The 24446-nt window shown below is 46.6% G+C and overlaps 1 protein-coding gene across 1 annotated transcript; it reads left to right on the top strand.

The window, feature by feature from the left end:
* Positions 1–1601: 1601 nt before the first annotated feature.
* wnk2 (WNK lysine deficient protein kinase 2) lies at positions 1602–24246 on the top strand. Its single transcript, XM_083669039.1, has 28 exons — positions 1602–2521; positions 7179–7351; positions 7552–7772; positions 8101–8258; positions 8860–8948; positions 9207–9426; positions 9900–10179; positions 10717–10985; positions 12436–12582; positions 12863–12901; positions 13425–13511; positions 13676–14071; positions 14324–14761; positions 14942–14994; positions 15217–15379; positions 15485–15601; positions 15802–15972; positions 16164–16206; positions 16304–16492; positions 16775–17589; positions 17802–17859; positions 18003–18070; positions 18344–18939; positions 19061–19290; positions 19483–19695; positions 20831–20875; positions 21128–21450; positions 21597–24246. Exons 1-28 carry the CDS (start codon positions 1853–1855, stop codon positions 21906–21908), a joined length of 6582 nt encoding a protein of 2193 aa, XP_083525165.1. The 5' UTR covers positions 1602–1852; the 3' UTR covers positions 21909–24246.
* Positions 24247–24446: the final 200 nt, after the last annotated feature.

The following is a 24446-nucleotide window of genomic DNA, read 5'->3' as shown; positions in this document are numbered from 1 at the left end:
TTGTATTTATCAAACAATTAAAGCATTTACATTAGAAAATAAATGCGAAAACGAATGATACAGAACGAATACACGTATACAACCAAAAGAAATACAGATGATGGGTGCAGGCAACTGCAACACAAATACAAAATGTGAGACAAACTTGCCCACAGCAGTTAATGTGAAAAGTTGGAAATATGACAGGTTTGCATCTGGGACTATTTGTTTATTTTTTCTTCTATTTTATTGCTCTTTCACTCTCTTAGTGAAACTCTACGAGATAACGGTCTGACCAACACAGTCGAAACCACGTTGAAATAAAGCAAACATACCAGACTAACATGATGCGGTGGAGCCCAAGAGGCAGCCAATCATCATTTTCCCCCAAGCATTAGAGCGACAGTTAGCAAACTTTCTTGAGGCTAAACATGCTCCAGTCAGTCCAGAACCCACCTTTAGACTGCATCACCTGTGGGCGTTGTAATTAAATAATTCGAGTCAACTTGGTTAGCTGTGCTTGAAGTATTCAACAATTGCAAATTACGTATAACATCAATGTCTATTAGGATGCACCTTATGAGCATTTGTAAGTGCAAAGCACCAGCTTATTTAGCAAGTACCAAAAACAAACAACCACACAGTATTTATCAAGTAATAATGAATAGCCCTTAACGAACCCTTTATAGGTCTACATCGTATTGTAGAGGCCAAATATGCATGTATGCCTGTTGTAGGCTATTCTGACAATCTAAGAAATGTGATACAGGATAGAAAGGACATTAATAAAACATCAGGCCCACACAATTCAGTAGTGGGCTATTTGTTATTTTCACTGTGCACTTATGTAACTTTGTCTGACTCGCATAGTGTATGATAACCTGCCAGCCATAGGTCTACAATACAAACGTCCTATACACGGAGGCCTGTAGCGTCACATACGGGATGGGCGGACACAGTAAGTGATGTGGTCCCTAACAACCCGTGTCACGGAGGCTGAAGGTACCGCCTAAAAACGTGCGCATTTATTGGGTACGTGTTGTTGCTAGGGGCGTGGGTCTCTGTCTTAAAATGGACCAGTTTTTCCATGGCTGGTAAAGTGAAATATGAGAGAGACATCACACAAATCCGTCCGAACGATGAGATGTCTCTACGACGGGGAAAACTGTGCCGCAGTGAGCAAATAATCTGATCAGTAGCATCTTCTCTCTGGACAACGGTCAACAGAGGAAGTGGAGGCGTGTAGTTACAGGGACGATGCTGCGATGTGGAGGTCATACTTGTCTGAGTTAATTCTGATTTAAAATGGAAATATAGTCATGATGATTTCGCTAGGACGGGCTACTGGATCGACTGCGATTACAGCAAGTCACAGCTGCGCACATAACAGTTTCATGATGGGTCTTTGAGGGATTAGTGAGAGGCGTAATAACTATTCCACCCTGACAACAGTGCCTATCTACAGTTCTTCCAGCAGGCGTTCAACATTTCTTGGGGTATGCGCTATATTTGCACTGAAACATATTTGAGTTGTCGAAGAAACAATGTTGCCACAAACTAATACTTGCAACTGCAATGACATTGTGATAGGATATTTAATGCAATTCACTTGGCTGCCTGAATTTGCGATTATTTTAGCCGCATTGAATAATGCAGTGACATTTCGCCGATTTTACGAGTTTGCCATTTTTCTTTCAACTGTAGAAATATTCTAGATTTTTCAAATAATAAATACATTTTGCAGTAAAGTCTACTCATGCTTGCTAACTGCGTCAGTGCATGTGAACCTTGCAGGTGCGCGCTCTCCCGCCGCTGGGAAAGGACCACAGCCGCTTCTGAATGTCACCGATAAGTGTTTAAAAATTCACTGGGGATGGATTCGGCAGACGAGTCCAGCACAGACCCGCCGCTGGGATCCACATTCTCATCGGTGCCCAATTTAGACTCGGACACAAATTTGAACATCCGTATTTATGAGAATGGAGGAGACCAGAATGTCAACAACACAGAAACTGCAGCGCTGCGAGGGGCAAGCGATCCCAGCTCATACCCCTTATCGGATTACCGCGGACTGGTCCGGCAGAGGTTCATTCGCCGAAATCTGTGGTTTTCCGACACGGAGGACCAAGCATTGGACACGCCAGAATGCGTCACCAGCAGTCCAATGCTGGGAATCCACCTGCGCACGATCGTGGACCGAACCCGAACCCGGGAACTTGGACCACGCGTGGGCTTCCAGGAGAGTTCAAGCACAGAGAGTCAGGTCGGGCAGAAGGACAGCGCTACAGAAAGCGTGAGCGCGGATGAGGAGAAGGAGAGGACCGAGGCCGAACAAAAGCCACATGCCACACTTTCGTCCGATAACACCGGGAAAGCGGGGAGTGATGAGAACGAGGAAGAGGCCGAGATGAAAGCTGTGTCCACCTCACCTGGTGGCCGCTTTCTCAAGTTCGATATAGAGCTCGGAAGAGGGTCCTTCAAAACGGTCTATAAGGGCCTTGACACCGACACATGGGTCGAAGTTGCATGGTGTGAGCTCCAGGTAGGCTATACTCAAAGACTAACAATGTGTGCATCAAACTGATTTACTTCTCTAGTTGTATGGAAAGTATTATGAAAGTATAAACACAAATAAGACATGTTTTATTTTCCACAGTTGCCAAAGGACGTTTTATGCTCATACATAGGCTGTTTTTAGGATGTGCTGAATTTCTGTCACATAGGCCTACTGAACCTTTGTGCTGATGTGTGGTTTATGCATAAACATGAATACAACCACACTGGGTTTATTACTGCAGCTCTGAAACATGGTTAACTAACTGAGCACAATTTGGTTCCCACAAGTTAACAAGTCCTAGTCATAGACTCTCTGGGTGGGCTTCCCGGACACAGATTAAGACTAATCATAGATTTAAATGCACCAAAGGTTGGAGATTTACCATTCAATGGAGATTTACCATAAAACATTGTATTTAGTCCAGGAGTAGGCTTAATGTGTCCAGGAAACTCTGTCGTTTTTCAAGTATTCTCTATGCATGCATGTTCAGTCTTCAGGCACCATGAGGGTCAGTTAGAGATTAGACTGCCCTGGCACAGCCTATACACTGCCTATCCCTATACACAGAAGCAAACAGACAGACAGGGACGCCTGCACTGGTATCACTGTATCTGGTACTCTCAGTTTGCTGGCATCAAATTCCCTCTGTTTCACTGTGGGTTCAGCTGAAGACAGTCACACATTTCTCAGTGGTGTGTAACCAATCAGGTTCAGTTCACACACTGACCAGGGAGTGTGCTAGCAAGGTAATCAAGAGAAAGGTCACAAACCAAGCTCCATTGCTCTGATGCCCATTCTTTACAGTACTGAAGGAGATGTTTGACTTAGACATCTCTCCCCTCTCTCTTCCCCTGACTGTGTGTTACAGAACCAAATTATTTCCTCACTGCACAGTGCAAGTGAAGGATTAAAACATTATTGTTGTCTCGTTGTACACGGTTTGATTTAATTCTGCTTCATAACCAGTGATGTAATACAGGCACAGAATGTATTTGTTCCCAGAGCTGGTGTCTGTGATGCTGGTGTGTTTATTATCCCTGGCATATTGAGAGACGGCCTTGCCCTTTACTGAGAGGACTGGGGAGATGGTGGGGGGTGGGATGTTCAGCTCTCAGTGCTCCAGTAGTGCCCTGGGCATTTGTTGGGCCAACACTCCATGGCTTGTGTTGAGTGGGAGAGTAGGGGATAGGGGCTGCATCAGCAGGGCAGTTTGGAAAGGAGGATGGGACTTGTTTGTCCATTCTGTGTCCTATATTACCAAAGAGGGTAGTTTCATCCCCACCTCCATGGGTTTGATTTGGCCACTTGAGTCGCCATACATCTAGTATAGGTTTCTACCAGGCTATAGTTGGAAGGGCTCAGACTGCAGTCTTTCTACAGTTGCTTTGTCTGGCCAAACTTTATATCAAAAAATATTACACTCAGCCTCAGCCCCTGTAGTAAACTGAGCTCTGAAATTGAAGCCTTTCTTCTCTGTTCAAGTGCTTTTAAATGATGGTGCCATTGTGCTCCATGAAAGTGCCTTTGGCACCTGTGCGTTCAATACCTCTCTTCTCTCTTCTGCACAATTTCAGCAGACTTGAAAATGACCTCAAAGTTTTCTGTGGATCAGATCTGGATTTTGTCCATTTGCGGTCAATCAGAGGTTTCAGTAGTGCTGCATAGAGCATTTTGGGGTGTGGACAAAGGAGCTGAGAGAGAATTTTACTGTCGGAGCAGAGGGAGGTGCAAGAGAAAGACTCCTTGTTCACAGGCCTCAGTTTAGAACAGCAGCTTAGAAGTTTCTCTAATCTCTGTGTGGATGTGGTAATCTAACCATGTCATGCAATTCATGTCATATACAGATTAGTGTAGCCTATATGCGCAGTGTCTGCCCTTCTGTTATGACAATGAATAATCTGTTACTGAGCACAGGCACAGGTGAATCTGTGATGTAGGTCCAGGTCACAGAGAAGCGAGGAGGGAGATATGTTCAGTAATTTCAGACAGAGGGGTGAGGGTGTTTTTGCTAAATCTATGGAGCTGAGACAGCATTTGTAATATTAAACTCAAGGAGGTTGAGAGGGTGTTTTTAGGAGCAGGCTTCGCCTGGAGCCCCCCTGACTGTTATGTTTACCCCCTGGGGAGACGGTCTCCACTGCAGACTGAGTCAGGTGGTCTGCTCCTCTCCGCTCAGAGAGGAGATCAGAGGTATCTCATTATCCTTTGAGTGGCAGATGAATGGAGTAGGCAGACTGGTGAAGGTTAGCTTCACTCTGGTGAAGAAATAAAATATTTGTGTATGATAGAGATAGATGGAGTAGGAAGCTTATGTAAAGATTTGTTTAATGCTTGTGATTTTGCTTTGTGCGTAGTAATACCATGAATGGAGTGGTTGCTTTTTTAATGTTTTGATGTGTTAGTTTGGTGTCTATGTCTGAGTGGCTCTGGGTGAGACAGAGTGATGATTCAGCGATTATGCCCTCCCTGGAGATAAGGCCCCAGCCTTCAGCACTCCTGTACCTGTGTGCTACAGTGATACAGAGCTTCAAAAGGATGTGTCTGTGTGTGTGTGTGTGTGTGTGTGTGTGTGTGTGTGTGTGTGTGTGTGTGTGTGTGTGTGTGTGTGTGTGTGTGAGAGAGAGAGAGAGAGAGAGAGAAAGAGAGGGTGAGAGACAGATAGAGAGAGAGATAAGTGAGTTAAAAAGAGAAAGATTTATTGGAGCAGTTGTTTCATTAATAAAACAAATGAAAGTTTCTTAGACATTAACGGTAGACATACTTGTCCTTTAGTAAATAAACTCTCATCATCTGCATGCTTTCCCCTATATCGAATGATCTGAATTATTAGATTGTGTTAGCTTAGTGGTTGATGCAACATGAATCAGTAAAAATAATGCTATAGTGTCTGACCAGCTCAGGATTCAGTTCTACACGCGTCCTCATATCATCTGGACCGGTTGATGGGCTGATAGTACAGAATACTAAATGAGCGTCTATCCCCCTGTGGGTTTACTGTGCAGATCTATCTAGAGAGTAAAACCTGCTGATGCAAGTGCTCCCCTCTGCAGCGAGAGAGAGAGAGAGAGAAAAGGGAGAGAAAGGGAGTGATTGGGTCAGCTGAGGATAAGATGGGATCGGTTCTGTGCAACAGAGAGACAGAGAGAGAGAGAGAAAGGGAGAAAGGGAGAGACAGAACAACAATACACGTTACAATTTATTGCGAATTGCAGAACTGGGTCTTGCCCATTCCATTAGAGGCAAGCATTCATTCTGACTTCTCAATGTTTTTCCCTCCCTCACTAAAGCAGATCCCATACTGTAAGTGCCGCACCCTGCCTGGAAAATCATTATAAGACAGGATCCTTCGTCAGCCTGTGCCAGTGTCCTCATATCACCTCTCTGAATAGGATACTGAATAATCTGGCTTTGTTCTGTTTTGGAAATATGAGAAATTAGAGATAGACTGGCATCTGCCTAGCGATATGTTTGTAATCTAATATAAACACTGCATACTGTGCTGCTGGTCACTATGAGCTTTCAATAAAATATGACGCTTTCTCCAATAATCTATATTTGCAGATAATCTATACACATTACTGTGCACATTCGTTATTACTGCCATCTGCTACATTATACTGTATGTACGCAGAATATGTGTTTGTGTACAGTTTGTGTCTTTCAGCATCTCTTTTTTGCTTCATGTCTCATGGCCTTTCGTGTTTTCTTGTTGGGTATTTCTTGTGTATATCATTATTTCTCTGAGTGCAACGTCTGCATGGTGCTCCTAAACTGCAGCCCCCTTGATCAGTGTTTGGTATTCATTGTCATCTGTTTGTCGCTTGGTATACACACAGTACACAGTGTGTGTGTGTGTGTGTGTGTGTGTGTGTGTGTGTGTGTGTGTGTGTGTGTGTGTGTGTGTGTGTGTGTGTGTGATCTGATGTGTATCCCTTGTCTTCAGAGATTCAGGTGCTGTCGAAAAGGTTTCTGCCAGACAGGCTTGAGTTTGAGTGGGACAGGGATGTAAAAGATCTTTACTGTCAGCTATTCTAGTATTTATACAACAGTCAAGGGAAGAAGGGGGCTATAATATTGATCCAGATTGAACTCAATCACCCAAAGGCTGTATACCCAAAGACACAGATGCTACATTCAGCCTCCAGTATGCTCACTATATCTGTGGAATACAGCCCTAACCCATTGGTGCAGGACTTACAGTATATCTGCTCTGATATCACTGCAACACAGCAGCACTCTCTTCCCCCACACATTACCACATAACATACAGGAAGATATCTTTCACCTTGTGTTCTAAAACTGATCACGTCACCTCTGACGTTGCTTCTACTGTGCATCACAGAAATGCCGTGTGTTTTACAGTATACACTGCTGTTATGAGATGAGTGAATGGTTCACACCCCTTATGCTTCACTCACTCAAAATGGCATGATTGTGTTCACTCTAAACATGGACCACAGACGACTCTGACAGAGACCTGTTTCTGAAGCACATTCTGTAGCTTACCTGCAATTAGGGGCTATTAACTGTCATGACACTGGATTAGTGATAATAAATAAAAGATATGAACTTGGTAATATGTCATCATAAGCAATTGTTGTATTTAGGCTTCCACCACTCTCTGTTTTTCCTCCCCCATCAGGATCGTAAACTGTCTAAAGCGGAGAGGCAGAGGTTTAAGGAGGAAGCAGAGATGTTGAAGGGTCTCCAACACCCCAACATTGTACGCTTCTATGACTTCTGGGAGTCACTGGTCAAAGGGAAGAAGTGTATCGTTCTGGTGACAGAGCTAATGACTTCAGGGACACTAAAAACGTGAGATACAATGACAAGCATGTCTTCCCCTCCCACACAACATTGCTGAGCTTTACATTAAAAACAAGGTCAGGTTTAACCTTCTCCCCATCTTGTTCTTATGAAATAAAACAAAATGAAGGAGAAATTCCTCAAGTGTAGATTTCTCATAGTTTGACAGTTTGGATGATGATGACGATGGACTCCACCTCCTCCCACAGGTATCTGAAGCGCTTTAAAGTGATGAAGCCTAAGGTTCTGCGGAGCTGGTGCAGGCAGATTCTGAAGGGCCTTCACTTCCTGCACACCAGGACCCCTCCTATTATACATCGAGATCTCAAGTGTGACAACATTTTCATCACAGGCCCAACAGGGTCTGTCAAGATAGGCGACCTGGGCCTGGCCACACTCAAGAGGGCCTCCTTCGCCAAAAGTGTAATCGGTGAGTAATCAGACGGACTTGTGATCTTTCATTCTTTACTTGCCATGGTTTTTATACATCCTTCCACTTGAGACCTGAAAGCCTGTTTCTGAATGCATTGATCCCCTTTAAACTGATTAATCTAAGAAGCCAGCTATTATTATATTAACTACAGTGTGTGAGTTAGGGAAGTAAGTGCGTGAGTGCGTGAGTGTGTGTGTGTGTGTGTGTGTGTGTGTGTGTGTGTGTGTGTGTGTGTGTGTGTGTGTGTGTGTTAGGGAAAGGTTGAACCCTTTCTGTTTCTCTCAGGAGCCTGTAATTATCCCCTTCTCCTGACCTTGTTTCTTAGGTACCCCAGAGTTCATGGCCCCAGAGATGTATGAGGAGCACTATAATGAGGCTGTGGACGTCTATGCCTTTGGGATGTGTATGTTAGAGATGGCCACCTCAGAGTACCCTTACTCCGAGTGTCAGAATGCTGCTCAGATCTACCGTAAAGTCACCAGTGTGAGTCTAGCTTCATTGGTTTCACCGACGTTGACTTACTAACACCAACAACCATGGCATTAAGATCAAGTATCAAAGTAATCTATAGTCGTAAAGGTCTAACAACTCAAACTCATAAGACCACAGATATACTTCAATGAATTAAAGTCATATCAAACATGATCAAAGAAGTACTGATGGTAATGGTAAAACACTGCAATGCTATTTTACTACAGGCAGACACCAGAGTGACTCAACTTGATGGTCACAGTTTTCAAAAATAAATGTTCAAAGATTTGTTTGGAGCATAACTCTCAGAAATAGTTAAAATTTCCCCCCAAAAACATACAAAGTAAAAAATGTTCATGTCAAGCATCTAAAGGACAGCATCTGTTTCTCAAAGGGAGCATCTGCCACTGTTTCTCACCAGCAGCTCATCACTTCTTGTGGTAGTAGAGTCTAAGAGAATGTTGGTAATGGTGTGTGACACGTATCAGCACTACTTCTGTCACAAGGAATGCAGGTCACAAGCTGTGTGTGTTGCTGTTGTGTCTGTTTGTGTCAGTGGGCTAATGTGTGAGATTTTCTTCATATTTGTGTTATTTTTGTCTGGTGTCCCCAGGGGGTGAAACCTGCCAGCTATGGTAAAGTCAGTGACCCAGAGATTAAGGAGATAATTGGGGAGTGTATCTGCCACAGATGGGAGGAGAGGTGAGTGGAGTGGTCTGGGGTTGGTAGTACTGGACAGGTAGAGACCTCCTGAACGTATGTGTTTCCATCTGAATGTACTGGTTGTGAAGGTTATCTATTCACAGGGAAGTTCTTATCTGTTATTTTTGTCCTGAAGTATGACGTTAGTGCCAGTATTTGGGTCTGCTACTGTTGATGTTTCTGTGTGATGTGCATCAGTAGTTCTGAGTGACATAGTGACCTTTATACAACAGTTGTGTGTTTGTGTATTTCCTGCAGGTACTCCATTAAAGAACTGCTGAACCACGCCTTCTTTGCAGAGGACACAGGTGTCAGAGTGGAGCTGGCTGAGGAGGATGATGGGAAGAAGTCGGCCATCGCTCTAAAGGTTTGGGTGGAAGACCCCAAGAAGCTGAAGGGGAAGTACAAGGACAGTGGGGCCATCGAGTTCACCTTTGACCTGGAAAAAGAGACCCCAGAGGGCGTGGCCCAGGAGTTGGTCAGTGAGGATTGACAATGTACAATATGTTGAGAAACAACCCACAAAGCGACAGTATGTAATATATAACCACACAACCATAAGTGGTTAGTGTCCTTGATACCCGTTATTTAGTGATTGTCTAAATGCTGTAGTTTTTATTTATTTTTTGTTGTAGCACTTAGTCATGTAGTGTCCATGTTAAAAGTCCCGTTGTCCTCTAGACTGGTGTGGCTGTCACTGTCTATGCTCTCTGTTGACCTTGGCTTTGCAGTGCTAAGCAGACTGTATCTCCACCAGCCCTCTGGGGGATGGGTCCTGTTCTGCTATTGTTGCTTGTCATAAACAAGACTGGCTCTCATGGACCAGTAATCTCACTATTCCCTGTACAGACCCAGACTCATCTCTACAGCGCTGTCTTGCTATTATTTAACATTGGGTAACATATTTCATATACAGGCCCATTTAGTGAAAGTATCTCCTGTCCTCCATAGGTGGAGTCAGGGTTCTTCCTGGACAGCGATGTGAAGATTGTAGGGAAGTCCATTCGGGACCGTGTGGCGCTCATCAAATGGAGGAGGGAGCGGACTGTCCCTGCAGGCGATGGAGAGACAGCTGTAAAGACCTCCAGGAAGACCCAGCAGAACCTGCTGCAGGTGCCTACCATGGGCGTACCACAGGGGGCGCCACTAGCACCAGCAGAGCCTGAGGAACCAGAGGCTGACCAGCACACTCTGATCTGTATTGTGCCCACTAACACCACTTCTGCCACATGTGAGTACCTGTAGCCTCTGAACCCTCTGCACACAGACACACAAACAAACACAAAAAGAGAAACAGAAGGGCAGATACTGAAATACACAAGTATACACACATACTGATCACCTTGTCTCAAGGCAGTGGCCATTACAATGCTTTGTTCACCGTAATCCAGATTAAATAAACCCCAACATGGCTTACACTGATGACAGGCAATGACATGGAGGGACATTATACTATCATTGTGTGTGTGTGTGTGTGTGTGTGTGTGTGTGTGTGTGCGTGTGTGTGTGTGTGTGTGTGTGTGTGTGTGTGTGTGAGTGAAAGAGAGAGAGAGAGGCAGAGAGGGAGGAAGAGAGAGAGAGAATGAGAGACTGCTGCAGGATGTGAATAACACGGATGAGTCAGCTCTGAGTCACCTCCAAGCTTTTGAATTCTAATGAAGTTCCATCCCTCTCTCTGTCCCGTTCCCTCTGTCATTCTCTTCTTTGTTTAAAGTTAGCCTGGGGGAGGCATAATGTTTTCTCCACTCTTTTCCCCCTGTTATTATAGCTGACAGTGGTATGGGCTCCACTGTGCTGTCAGATGTTCTAAACACACACAGTGCCCCCTACCAGTCCCTTCCAGAGCCCATCGCTACAGCCCAGATGGTCTACAGCCCTCCTATGCAGCCCCCAGCCCAGCTGCACCAGGGGGCCTACCAGCAGCCCACTGCACAGCCTCCCCATGTGGCTTACCTGCAAACTACCACACAACTGCACCAGGGGGCCTACCAGCAACCTACAGCACAGCTGCACCAGGGATCTTACCAGTCTCCAACAGTAAGTTTACACACACATGTCCTCATTTATTATTTCTTTACCTGTATTATCCTTAGATGTTTTAGACATTCCTCTCTACCCTCTTGTTTTTGGTGTGTATTAAAAAATATCTAAAATAAATTTTGTTTTCTTTTATCTGACACCACCTGAGCAGCGCCATTCCAGTGAGCCCTATGTATCCCAGGAGCCTCTTCTCCCCCCTGAGGCCACAGTCTGTAATGGGACCAACCTCTGTTTTGGAAGGCGTGGAAGCACTTCCTTGATTGAGATGTTACGGTGTAGAGCCCACTCTCTTGCTAGGGCACTGAATGCTCACTCGCCTCTCTGTCCCAAACAGGACCTGGTCCGACCTGGAGACTCTCCCCCCCAGAATCCTGTCCTATCACCTCACATGTCCCAACACCATCTGTGTTCCTACTATGACTCTGTGAATCATCCCCATCCCCAACGACGGCTGTCAGACCTCCACCTTGGCCCCGTGCCCCACCACCACCTCCACCCCCACCACCACCACCACCACTGTAACGCCTGTGACCCTCGCCTGCTGAGGAGCAAGGCTGAGGCTGGGGGGTCTCTAGGTCACAAACTCATGCCCCCTTCCACCCCATCTCCCCAACTCTCTCCAGTCTATGCCCCATCCCCAGTCTCTCCTCTCTTCTCATTGCTCACACTCCCTCCAATGACCTCCTCCTCGCCATTGGCTCCGTCTTCTCCATTGTCACCAATCACTCAGATGACTTCCCCTTTCTCAGTGACCACCTCCTCACACTTGGCCCCAACCCCCCTATTGTCCACGTCCACCAGGGGTGTGTGTGAGAGCGCAGACCTCACTCTGCTCAACCACTGTCTCCACCACATCATCAGTCGCAGGACCAGCTTCCCCAATCTCCCAGACAGAGGGGCCTACCGGCCAACCCATAGCCATGGAGAGGCTGGGGTTCATACCCCACCTGACCAGGGTGAGGGCCAAGAGAAGGCCCTGCTGCTATCACCACATGACAGCGAGGGCAGACTGGTAGGTTAGATACGGAGGCTTGGCCCTGGCGAGATGTTGCTGTAGCAAGAGCCAACCTGCGGGGGCATGGGGCTGGTCTTCCTCCTGGCTCTTTCACCTGCTTGGCTCAGCTTCCTCTGTCCCTCCCAAGACCTCCTAGTGCAACAGTATGTTTGCTCCTGTTTATTCCCCAGCAGACGTGGTTAGAATGGAGGTGTCCTGTAAGGATGGTGGAAGGATGGATGTTGGGTCAGCTCTCACTACTGCATCCTTTCCTCTGTCACCCTGAAAACTGCAGTTTCTAGCAGCATTACCCATCCTAAGATTGATTCCTTCCCATGTGCTCCTGTGAATTACTGTATGATTGTTCAGTTTAAGATGGTAAAGTGATTATTAATGGTTGATTGCTAATTATTACTAATTTGTAATGCCAGATCATCTCCTTCTGTGTTCCAGCCCGGTACAGTGTTGATCCAGCCCCAGTCTCCCTCTGCTCCAGCCACACCAGGCCCCACAGTGCATCAGAGCAGACCGGCTGCACAGAATTTCCCAACTGCAGCCCCCATTGGACAGACACAGCTTACTGCCCAGCCCAACCAGGAGGTACGGCTGTGTATGAAAACAAATCAAGACCTGGTGTGTGTGTGTGTGTGTGTGTGTGTGTGTGTGTGTGTGTGTGTGTGTCTGTGTCTGTGTCTGTGTGTGTCTGCGTGCATGTGTGCGTGCATGCATGCGTGCCTGCGTGTGACAGAGCAGGTATGACGATGCGTAGGTGTATGCATATTCCATCAGTATCATGAATATTCATGGGAGTAAATGATGGGAGGTGTGATTTGGTTTGTTTTTTCTTTTTCTCCCTGTGTGTTTTATTTTTATCTCTCAGTATCATCTGTATCTCCACCCTGCTGTTATCCTGCCCCAGGTAGACCCACCATCGCTCAGTCAAGCACTATGGGCTCCCTGCACAAACCACACTGGACCTTAGCAGCAATCCACTGGTCCTGCAGCTTTGCACAGATTTTTTATACAGGCGCTCTTATTATGATTTAGAATATTAAAACAGGCAGGGACTGTTTCATTTGATGTGGCAAAGAGCACCATTCATTGAGAATATCCAGATTATCCAGTAAAAAGATGTTGTGTTCAATGAATAGAGATGTGCCTGTGATGTTGTTGTTGTCAGCTGTGAGTACTTTCCCTGAGCCCTGTGTGCAGCAGTCAGACACTGCTGTTTGCCAAACAGACCCTGTGACAGGACAGCCAGAGTGTATGAGAGAAAATAGATTATGTTTGTCTAACAGGACAGATATAGAGGCCAATTAACGTTTTTATGATGCTTACTCATTCACTCTACTCTTGCTCTTTCCTCTATCCCTCTCTCTCTCTCTCTCTCTCTCTCTCTCTCTCTCTCTCTCTCTCTCTCTCTCTCTCTCTCTCTCCTACAGCAGTTGTCTGCTGGCCAGCCTGACATACACCTACAGTCAGCTCCCAGTGCTCCTCCCCCTCTCCAACCACTGCAGATCAGCACACAGGTGTGTAGTAGAGGTTGTTGTTCATGAACATCAGATCAGATAGGGCTAATGCAGCACACTTTTATTCAAGGGATTAGTTCATTGGGTTATCTGATATCCCCTCTGATATTCTGATATCCCCTCTGAGCTGATGTGTGCCTGTTGTTGTCGTTTTTCTTTCCTAGTTTCCCTCGCCATACCCTGACAGGCCAACAGCGGGCACCCCTAGTGGATGTGAGCCTCTCCTGTACTCCCCCACTCCTCTGCCAGCTGTCTACCCCAGCAGTGCCCCCCCTGTGCCTGGCTCATATTACTCCCATAGACCCCCCCACCAGTCTCTGCCTTTTGCCCCCATGCAGGCTGTGCCCTCACTGCCCACAGGTGGCACTGCTCAGACCCCAGTGTCCTTGCCCCAGCAGGCCCCAGACATCCCCCTGCTTGCCATGGCCAAGCCTCCAAGTATACCCCAACAGCAGCAGTTCTACCTGCCTGCCCCTCAGCAGCAAGACCTCCACGCCCTGCCTCCCACCTCTCACCCTGCCCCCCTCCCTGAGCAAGACCTGGCAGAACAACCTGTCCAGGTGACTATACAGTGTTCATATCAAAACTCACTGTAATGGTTGAAAAATGACAAAGTCTCTAGCTTTGAGAGTCTGTGTGTGTGTGTGTGTGTGTGTGTGTGTGTGTCTGTGTCTGTGTCTGTGTCTGTGTCTGTGTGTCTGTTTGTGTTCTCTGTTTGTGTGTGTTTATGAGTGTGTTAATAACCAGTGGGCATTAAACAGTGTCTGTAGCAGTGAAGGAAAAGTTCTGTAACATCTGATGCATTCTTCCAGGGCCAGACTGGTGCCCATCAGGACACTCAGGGAGAGGCTCACGTGTTGGCACCGGTCCACTCCGTCATGCCTGCTGTCCAGTCTCCACCATGGAGGGGAGACATGGGCCAGGAGGCTGCTGCAGCCAGGCCAGACCAGACCTTTCCTGAGACCACAGCCCCAGCCCCGGCCTTAGCCTCTGTCCCAGCCCCAGTCATGGCCTCAGCCCCAGCCACAGTCCCAATCTCAGTCTCAGCTCCATCCTTAACCTCAGCCCCTGTCCCAGCCTCTGCTACAGTTCCAGTCCCAGCTCCAGCCACAGTCAGAGTTACAGCTCTGCAGCCCACTGGCATCCAGACAGCAGCCCCAGCGCCTGACTGTGCCAGCCTGCCCACGACTCAGCAAAACCTGGACACTGCGTTTACATCCACCTCTTCCCAACCAGAGCCTAGCCAAGAGGTACGCACCTCACTATAAGCGACAGCGCAGCACAAACTCACTCTATTTTTACACTACCACACACCTACTGCACGATACAGAGTTGGTTATTAATGCCAGCTCAGTGTTGCCTACATTATAAATCCTCTCACACGCTGCCCCTTGATGACATGCTCCATGACTCTATTCCTTTGCCCTCAGGAGCTGCTGCAGGAGAAACCGATGCCATTCCCCAGTTACGCCAGTTATGACAGGTGTGTAACCATTCTAATCTTGACTTGGTGACTTAGATGTTGAATAAGGCACTTCATAATTTCTCCCTATGTACGGTAAAGTTTTGAACACATCATTTGACTCTAAATGTATAGCTCTATAATCTGTGACTGTGGACACATATCCCTGTTAATGGGCTATAATATTGCACTCAGCTGCACTGAAGAGAGGGTTGTTTGACGTCCTCATGTACTTGCCTATAGCTTCAACTCTGACGTAGCGTCTGGAAAAGAAATGAGTGATGGCTTTGAGGGCTCGGCCAGTGGCGGGAAGGGGGACGGGAAGCCCAGGAAACACCACCGCAAATCTGCCCGCACACGCTCACGACAGGAGAAGACCAACAAACCCAAACTGAACATGCTCAATGTGAGCCAGGCCGCAATCTGACCAATCTCAATTGTTGATTCATTTAAGCATACCAGATTGACATATTTTGTAAGTATTTTGTAAGTATTTCTACTCCCCTTACAGGTTTGTGACACTGGTGATAAGATGGTAGAATGCCAGCTCGAGACACACAACCACAAAATGGTGACATTTAAGTTTGATTTGGATGGAGACGCTCCTGAGGAAATTGCCACTTACATGGTAAGGTCATGACCTTGAGTTCCACTTCCTTCTGTCTGGAATGCACTCTCAAAAGCTCTATTCAACTGATCCAACTGTCAACTGTGTAAGGTGTTTCTTATATCTCATATTGAAATTAAATACACAACATTTATTCAAACTTGTATTAATTATGCCCTTGTTTTATATTGTGTAAATGGTTCCATCCTGTATGTCTTTAGGCAGAGAATGGTTTCATCCTGCCCATAGAGAAGGAGATTTTCATTGACCAGCTGAAGGACATAGTGGACAAAGCTGAGGACATGCTCAGTGAGGACATGGAGGGGGAGAGGGTCTCCCCCCTCGGAGGCAGCCCCCAGCAGGGACACAACTCTGGGGTGCTGGTGGGAGAGGTGAGGGGGCCCGCTGAAAGACACAACTCATTCACACAGACACTATGTACTCACATGCAACAGACTTGTTCCAGTGTATTGTTTACTCAGAACCCCATAACATACATGTAGAACACACATCTCTCACATTTCTATCTATCTGTCTCTCTGTCCTTATCTGTCTGTCTGTCTGTCTCTCCGTCCCTCTGAAGAGTCAACAGCCTGGAGCTGCCCAACCTGTCTATCAGCAGAATGGTAAACACCCTCTGTCCCTCTTTCTCTCTTTCTCTCACCTCTATTTTTTACTGTGTCACTTACTATGTGTTTGATTATTTCCGATCTCCTCTCACAGTTCTTCATACTGGGAAGAGATGGTTTATAATCTGTCCTGTGGAGGAGACTCCCACATCCAGCCAGGAGACTCCATCTGATGGGACTACAACAGCTCAGTCTGATGGAACTACAACTGCACTGTCCCCTGGGAGTGTGGTCACAGCCCAGCCTGCTGACAGTGGCACTGCAGGGCCTGCTGCAGCCAAAGGTGATTTTGTTTATTTATTCCTTTTTCAGCACAACCCCAGTCCTGAGGCACCCTGTCCCATGCTGCCCTCTAGTGCCGAAGGAATTAATAAAATCATTTGAAACTTGACTTGATCAGTCAATGTACAATAAATTGAGATTGTATTCTAAAATGATAACTCTATGAGGTATCTGGATGTGGTCCTGATATAGAATCTTACATTAACACAGTATGTTAATCCTCTGTCTACTGTATCTGTTTCTCATCTTATGTCATCTCTGGTCTTTCTATTTCCCCATACAGAAGTAAGGTCTTCCTCCACAGTGTCTGGAGGTAGTGGGGGCTTTACTTATGAGGGGTATGGACTCTGTAGCCCTCCTATCATGCCCTCCACAGACCCCCTACTCCTTGCCACTCTGTCCCCTGGCCCAGAGGAGCACAGAGTGCAGCAGGCCCAGGCAGCCGGGGCTCCAGCAGCAGCCCCCTCAGCCCTTCGCAGCTCCCTGTCCGAGGAGCTCCATGGGGGCCGTCTGGGCTCCATCTCCCCCGTCCACGCTGTCCAGCAGATGGCAGATATAGCATGTGCTGCCTCCATGGTTGAGGATGTAACTTGCTGCCCGCTGGTCATGCCCCTGTCTCTGGACGTGGGTGGGGCCCATGGAGGGTCTCCTCTCATCCCTCTGCCAGCCCAGGACCCAGGCTCAGCCAGAGAGCTCCCGCCTCTCTCCTACCAATCTGTTTCCCGTGGTGACCGCTCCCAGCAGCCCGTGGTGCTCCAACAGCCCTTCTCCAGTGTGGGCGGGGCCAAGGTGCCCTCCCTGCCCCAGAGTCCTGCACCATCCCAGCATGCGGCGGGGCCCAGTGAGTCAGACGGAGAGGGGCGGGTGGGCCGGGGGAGCTTTGTGGACAGCACCATTAAGACTCTGGATGAGAAGCTGAGGAATCTGCTCTACCAGGAGTACGCACCCATGTACCCGTCAGGCAACGCTGCTGAAACCCCAGGTTCAGGCACAGAATACATCCAGTCTCCTCCTGGGCCAGACAGTGCCACTGGGGGGTCAGGAAACTGCACCCCTGGGCCTCTGGGAGAAGGACGCTACAGGACAGGGGAACAGCTGGTAAAGCCATTACTCAGCGTATACTATATGTTGCCCTCCATACCTTTATCCAAACCCAGAGTACTTAATCTACATAGTTCATGTCATCTTGCTAACACTCCTCTCTAAATACATGCAACAGCATACTTTACTGTCTTCCTGCCCCCTCCATTCCATTTCTTTCTGTCTTTCACTCTTTAACTGTCTCTCCCTCACTCCGTTCTTTCTCTCAGCCTCAGATTCCAGAGAGAATGGACAGTTTGAGCACGCTCAGTGATTCTGCCGTGTGTGGTACGTATAACATGCGTGCTGATCCTTGCAGGTGTCTGTGGAAATAATCATATCATTTACAGATATTGTGGGCTGTGGTTGCAGCAATGTATATAATGAGTGAAAGGTTATTTAAAGAAATGTGGAAATCACGTTTTCTGCAGCTTCCATGTCTAAGAGACACATCGTATCCCACTCGACTTCCTGCTCCGGAACAAGAGGTCGATTTAAGGTATTCTGGGGCATTTGTTTTTATCACACATTGTATGAGAGGGTGAAGAGGGACTATTTTTCTATGATCAGAATATTAAGTACTATCCTACCACTATTTCTAGTACCCTAACTAGTACTCTCAGCCTACTCCAACCATCACTACAGCTGCTACTGAACTAATCCTACTGTACTACCAGTACCAGTACGACTGTAGCCTACTAATATACTTCAACTAGCCTCCTCTACTGCTAGAGCTGAATGTGAGCTGATTGCCTCTGTCATTCCTGTCTAGATGATCTCTGCCCCTGCTGATGTGGTGACGAGAGGGGAGCTGAAGCAGAGGAGCTGGAGCAGTGCTGCCTCTCCGGCGCACCCTGCTGGTTACAGTGTAGAGTGCACCCGGGCTGAGGCCATGGCTCCCTCCACCACCATCGGCCGCTTCTCCGTGGTCAGCACTGAGGATGACGTCACCCTGAGGACCAGCGCCAGCCGCTACTCTGCACCCCCAGACTTCTACCTGGACACGCCCCCTTCCCTGGCTAAACGGGGCTCTCTGCCATGCGCCCACACCTCCACCTCTGTCCCGGTTGACGTCACTGTGCATGCACATGCACGCTTCCTCTCCTCTGACTCAGGGGCTGAGAGCAGCCCCGCCAAGCTGGCCCCAGCCACGCCCTCTCGCCACGCCCGCTCTGAGCGCAGGGGAAGCGACCTCATGAAGAGGGCAGTAGCTTTCCTGCGCCGCTCAGGCCGCAGCAGCAGCGTACAGAGCTCTGATTCGCCCAGTCGGCAGGGGGGCGTACACGTCTCAGCCTATGTCAGCAGTGATAATGATTCTGAGATGGAGGACTCAGATATGAAGAAAGAGCTGCAGAGACTAAGGGAGAAGTAAGCTTAGTGTGTTGATTTTTTTGTGTTTGTTAAGAATGTCGGGCAACTGATTCTATAATTGTCCACTATCTGTCATCTTACCTTTAACCTCTCTGCTGTCTCTCCACCTTCCACTTAGGCATCTGAAGGAGATCTCTGAGCTGCAGTGTCATCAGAGGGGGGAGATTGATCTGCTGTACCGCCGGCTAGGTAAGCCTTCTCCCACCCTAGGGCTCTCACACACAGCGCCCCCCACAGGCCGCAGGAGGAGGGCCAGCAAGCACAAACTGAAGGCTGGCAAACTACTCAGCCCTTTGGTGCAGCAGCTGAGGAACGTCACCAGCAAAACCAGTGACTCCAGCAAAACCAGTGAGTATTAGGGCACCAAACCAAGTGATGAAATGTACTTCAACTGGGATCAGTAGATCAGTTGATGTATACAATGTAGAAGCATGCAATCCTCTATATTTTGTGTTACAGAATGTGTGGTGTAGAGACATTTGAGTAGAAGGTTTTAATATGTGTCTGTGTCTGTCTGTGTCTGTGTCTGTGTCTGTTCAGGTGAACCCACAGTGAGCTTAAACGGGTCTCCAGCCAAAGGCTCAGTCATGTCAGACAGCAGGGCCTGTTCAGGTACCAGCCACCTTCCCACCACCACCTCAGAGCCCGTCCAGACTCAGCAGCCCTGCTCCCTCAAGGGCTCCCTCTCCTCCGACAACATCTACGCTGGACTACACGGAGAGGGAACAGGCCCTCACGGCCCACCGGGCCAAGGTACCTCCAGACTACAGTTCTAATCCCAAGTTATTTGTGCTACAGATACAGATTGAGGTTCTGATGTTTAGAGTGAGGGCTGTAACCCAATACATGACTTGCACCGATAAATTGCAACGGTAGTTGTACTGATTGAGTAGTGTCACAATGTGCTATATTAGCCAGCTGGGACACTCTCTTAACCACTTCATTTAAGCGGTCAATTTATGGTTGTGATATGGGTTAGTGGTCAGCCTCTGGGCACATGTCATGTTGTTGATGTGGGGCTTTGATAGGGTTACTGGTCAGAGCTGTGTGCTCTTCTTACCCTGGTGTTATGTGTCTCCTCTTCCTTCTTCCCTATACTCCTCTTCCTTCTTCCCTATACTCCTCTTCCCAGGCTGGCCTCCTTACCCTCAACCGTCTGAGAGAGTGACCTATAAATCCAGTAGCAAACCACGCGCTAGATTCCTCAGTGGGCCTGTGTCTCTGTCCATCTGTTTGTATCTCCTCCTATCCTCCATGGCTTCACTCTACCTCCCCTTTGTTCTTCTTGTCTCTCTTCTCCTCTCTCATCTCATGTCCCTCTCTTCCTCTCCTTTTTAGCTTTCCTATTTTTTCGGACTTAATCACATTCCTCCTCACTTCATTCTCCAGCTCTCCTCTCTTCTTGCCCCATTTTCCTTTCCTCCTCCATGCCACTTTCTCCTCTATGTCTCCCTGTCTCTTAGCTGAATGTCTCTCTCTATGTTGTTCTTGTATGTACAGTAATGCACTTCAGCAGCACTGTATGTTATGCACAGAACCTGAGCAACATGTGGGTTAGTCCTGTGCCCCCAGTCATGTGCAGTGGACCCATCTGCATGGCTACACATGGTTTTGCTCTCCAACTAATCACTTTGTTGGTTCTCTCTCTCTCTCTCTCTCTCTCTCTCTCTCTCTCTCTCTCTCTCTCTCTCTCTCTCTATCGCTCACGTCTGGAGTGACTGCATGATTGGCCATATTTAGATGACTGATTTAACCTTGCTTTCCCACAATTTGTAATATTGTTTTAGAATGAATTTTCATCTGGCTTTTAAGTCGCTCTGTTTGGCAATGCTGTTGTATGTGTTCATGTTTCTGTCTTTGTGCAGTCCTAATTCTATTTTTCCCACAGGGTCGACTCTGAAGCGACTCTGTCTTGGCAAAGAGCGTGGCGCAAGTGAGTAGAGTGAAACTTGGTTAAGACATTAACCTTGCCAAGAGAAATATTGGACAAATATTGGAGATATTTATTTTATTTTCTACTGTGTATAGCTCAAATATTTAAAGATTTATTTATCTTTAGAGGTTCCTCATAATCTGAGAATTAGTTTTAGCTATGATTACTTTCATAAGCATTACCATTATGTAAGCAGTTAGCAATAGTTAGTTTTGACTCAATGCCACAGTCTAAAGAGTGTGATCTCTTCAGGGTCAGGAGCGGGACCAGGAGCATCCAGCCAGCCACAGCAACAGACAACAACCTCCACCCCACCTCCCCATCAGCCAGTGTTGGGGCTGGCACAAGCCCAGGCAAATAACAGCAACAATAAGACAGGCACCTACCCTGGTGCCTACATGGGCACCTATGCCGGGAACTTTGCAGATGACTTCCACCGGCTGGTGGACGACTGGGCTCAGGAGGCGTTTGCTGTCACCCACAGGCCACGCCCCAACTCCCTCATCCTCAGTGGGCAGCAGCTATGGGACGAGGGCGCACCACAAGCTCGAGCCAGACTGGCAAGTGCTCCAGATGTGAGTAGCTGTTGTTGCAAAATGGTCTGAATTTGTATGTACCGTATGCATATTTGTGAGGGGAGAATGTGTGCAGTTGTGTGATTTTGTGTGGAGAGAATGTGTATGGTTGTTTTGAAAGCTCACCTCCATATGTTTCTCCTTAGGCACCATCCAGAACAGCCCCTAGCACTATTGGCAACCAGCTACCCCTCTCATGGCCGATGATTGACAGCCACCCATCAGGGATGAGGACCGGCCTCTCTGCAGAGTTCCATCCTGGCTATGTGGTGCCAGCTTCTGGCCAGTTTGGAGGGTTGCTGCCCTCACCTCTCTGTTTGACCCAGTGGCCTGGGCTGCTGTCCCCTCTTAGTTCAGGGGTTTTTTCTTTTCCTGCTGTGCCACCAGCCTGGGGTGCCCACCCCCCTGCTCCTGCTCCACCCTATGAGCCCCCCGACCCTAAAACCAGGACCCTCTAACCCCTGTAGCATTATGTCTTCCAAATATGTTACCAAAAAATTAGTCATATGTAATTACAGCTTTTGTGTACATACAGTATGTAATTGTAAACTGTATATATTTAACCAGCATGTATGTATAGTATGCATTTGTATATAGTCCATACACAGTGTGTGTATGTTACATGACCCTTCCGCGTTTACATACCTCAAATGTATGTACATAAGCCATGTGTTTGTCTTATCTCCTGTGTGAATATGCTGTAGTGTATATAAACCAGGTGTATATGATTAACTCAATCAGGTTTATATGTGCATAATCCATTTATATGCAGTAACCTTTCTGTGTATTTACGTGATCTATTTGTATATGATTCATTCATGCTGTATGTGTTTGTATATATATTGTTCATGTTTGTGTGTATATCACACATTACATGTGAACCCTAATGTGTGTATATAAACCCCTGTGTGTGTGTGCTGTACATAGCCCTTGTGTGTTTGTACAGTATGCCATCCATATGTAGGTGTTGCAGGGCACTGTACTAGCCTAGCACCTAGCCACTCACCATCTTGCCATCACTGTGAAGCCTTGTCACCCTACCAGGACTATCTACTTTACTCTGCTGTTTCTGTTGTAGGATTGTGCATCAATGAAACGCTCATCAAACACTAGTGCTTGAAATAGGCAGAAGAAATGTGGAAGAACTTGAACTCGGTTAAAATTCCTGTGAGAGTGCCTTGAACAGTAGTTTCAGTTTATTCTGATGAATGAAGCATGAGAATATTTGAGATAAGTTAGGACATGTGGTCGTAGTCTGTACATAGTTAGTTTCTGCCTTCAGAGTTATTTATAGTTATATATTTGGGTGATTCACATCCAAATCAGTCTGACTGTATTACATGTTGAGAGAACTATGACCCTGTAGGAGTTGATGAACGGGTATTGGTTAGTTTGTGAAAGTGACTGATCATACAGAATCTCTTCTGCTTTATAGAATCATACAATGAGATGCACATCAAGTTGTGCACTGAAGCTACTGTATATCACTGTCAAAGGCGTACAAAGGCGTACTGAAAGTAGTAGGTACATGGTTTTGCTCCGCAGTCTGTACCACACTGGTCATAACCTGCATGGAGACACAACAACCTGCTGTACATAGATTAACACGTGGAGAGTTAGAGCTCAGAGCAATATTTGGTAATTAGTTAGCAATACTTGGCTGTCATAAACATCATGCCATTTTTGATGAGGGCTAAGGAAGGCTTTATGAGGGTTTTATCAAAAGTATGATCCTTTGTATACCTCATTGTAGGTTTAGATCATTTGCCTGTGTGGATTCTTGAAGAGTTAAGTATGGTCTCTGAATGTGACATGTACAGAATTACATATATTGTATGAATGATAGAAGCAGGTAACATGTGTTGCAGGTCTACAGACCAGGTAGGGTATCCACTGGGTATAATGGAGTTAGATACAGTTACTGTATATTACTTTATGTGATATGTATCTGTATAGATCTAGGTAAAAGAGCGTTTGGAAGTTGCATTAGTAATGTGAAATCAGTCATTCTAGAGGTCAGACAACAACTTTGTGCTTGTGGTGTTTCTTTTTGCTGCACAGTTTTGCTATTGTCTTTCCACTTAAGTATCATAGTATGCATCAATGCTTCTTTTGATTTTGATTGTGAGTTGTATGATGCAAAAATGTTCAAAGATCAATACAAAAACCCTTCTCTGTTTTGAGAATATCTGTCCAAACACTTCTCTTCAGTTGATAATTCTTATGAGTAGGACCCAAACAAAGGTTCTAAAGCCTGTGATTGTATGTGACAGAGCAATTTCTGTACAGTATAGAGAGTTTCAGTTGAATATGACCTAAACCTAATCTGATTGGTTGAAATGTGTTTATGTCTACATATGGCTCTGGTGTGAGACAGTGTTTGTCACTGAACTCTCACTCCCAGTCAGATGGACAACATCCCTTATTGGACGTTACTGATTTGCTTGTTATTGTTTGAACCGTTTCATAACTGTACAGTGTTCAATCGATTCAGTTTGAATTGAACTTTTGTAGACTGTGAGGCAGAATATTCTGCTTTGACTCAAATCTTCCATATTGTAGAGAGATTTCTGATCTCTGTGAACAGCATCTTGCCTAAGCTGCTATTTACAGGACTCATGCACTTTACACAGCAAGGCTTATCTTTGATCACTGATCTGTGACGCTTGAACTAGCTCTGTGTATGATTGCTTTTGCCTGCTGTATACTATCCCTGCACTTAGCATCAGACCTGGCCAGCAGCACTCGCTTACACTGATTGTACATATTTGAAGACAAAAATAAACTAATTTTTGCTTGACAACATCTTCTCTCTGCCTGTGTCATATTGCTTCAGTACACTCTCTTGTGTTGACCAAGATATGAATACTCTGTCCACTGTATATTGGCCAAAAGATCAAAGAAATGATTCTCTCACTCTTGTGTCAAAACAGATAGCGCACATGTAAATTTAACACTCACATTACATAACTGGTCTCTGCGGGGGTTCCTTTACT

Source organism: Argentina silus, assembly GCF_951799395.1.
Source record: "Argentina silus genome assembly, chromosome: 4".
Lineage (NCBI taxonomy): Eukaryota > Metazoa > Chordata > Actinopteri > Argentiniformes > Argentinidae > Argentina > Argentina silus.
Note: the sequence above shows the minus strand (reverse complement) of the source record. Positions and strands in the feature narration are given on the sequence as shown.

Bases quoted from the DNA above. Each gene is read 5' to 3' on its own strand.
- wnk2 (XM_083669039.1), top strand. From the start codon at position 1,853: ATGGATTCGGCAGACGAGTCCAGCACAGACCCGCCGCTGGGATCCACA. The intron at 7,773-8,100 runs GTGAGTAATCAG...CTTGTTTCTTAG, and splicing joins CTTCGCCAAAAGTGTAATCG to GTACCCCAGAGTTCATGGCC. The intron at 21,451-21,596 runs GTGAGTAGCTGT...GTTTCTCCTTAG, and splicing joins GACTGGCAAGTGCTCCAGAT to GCACCATCCAGAACAGCCCC.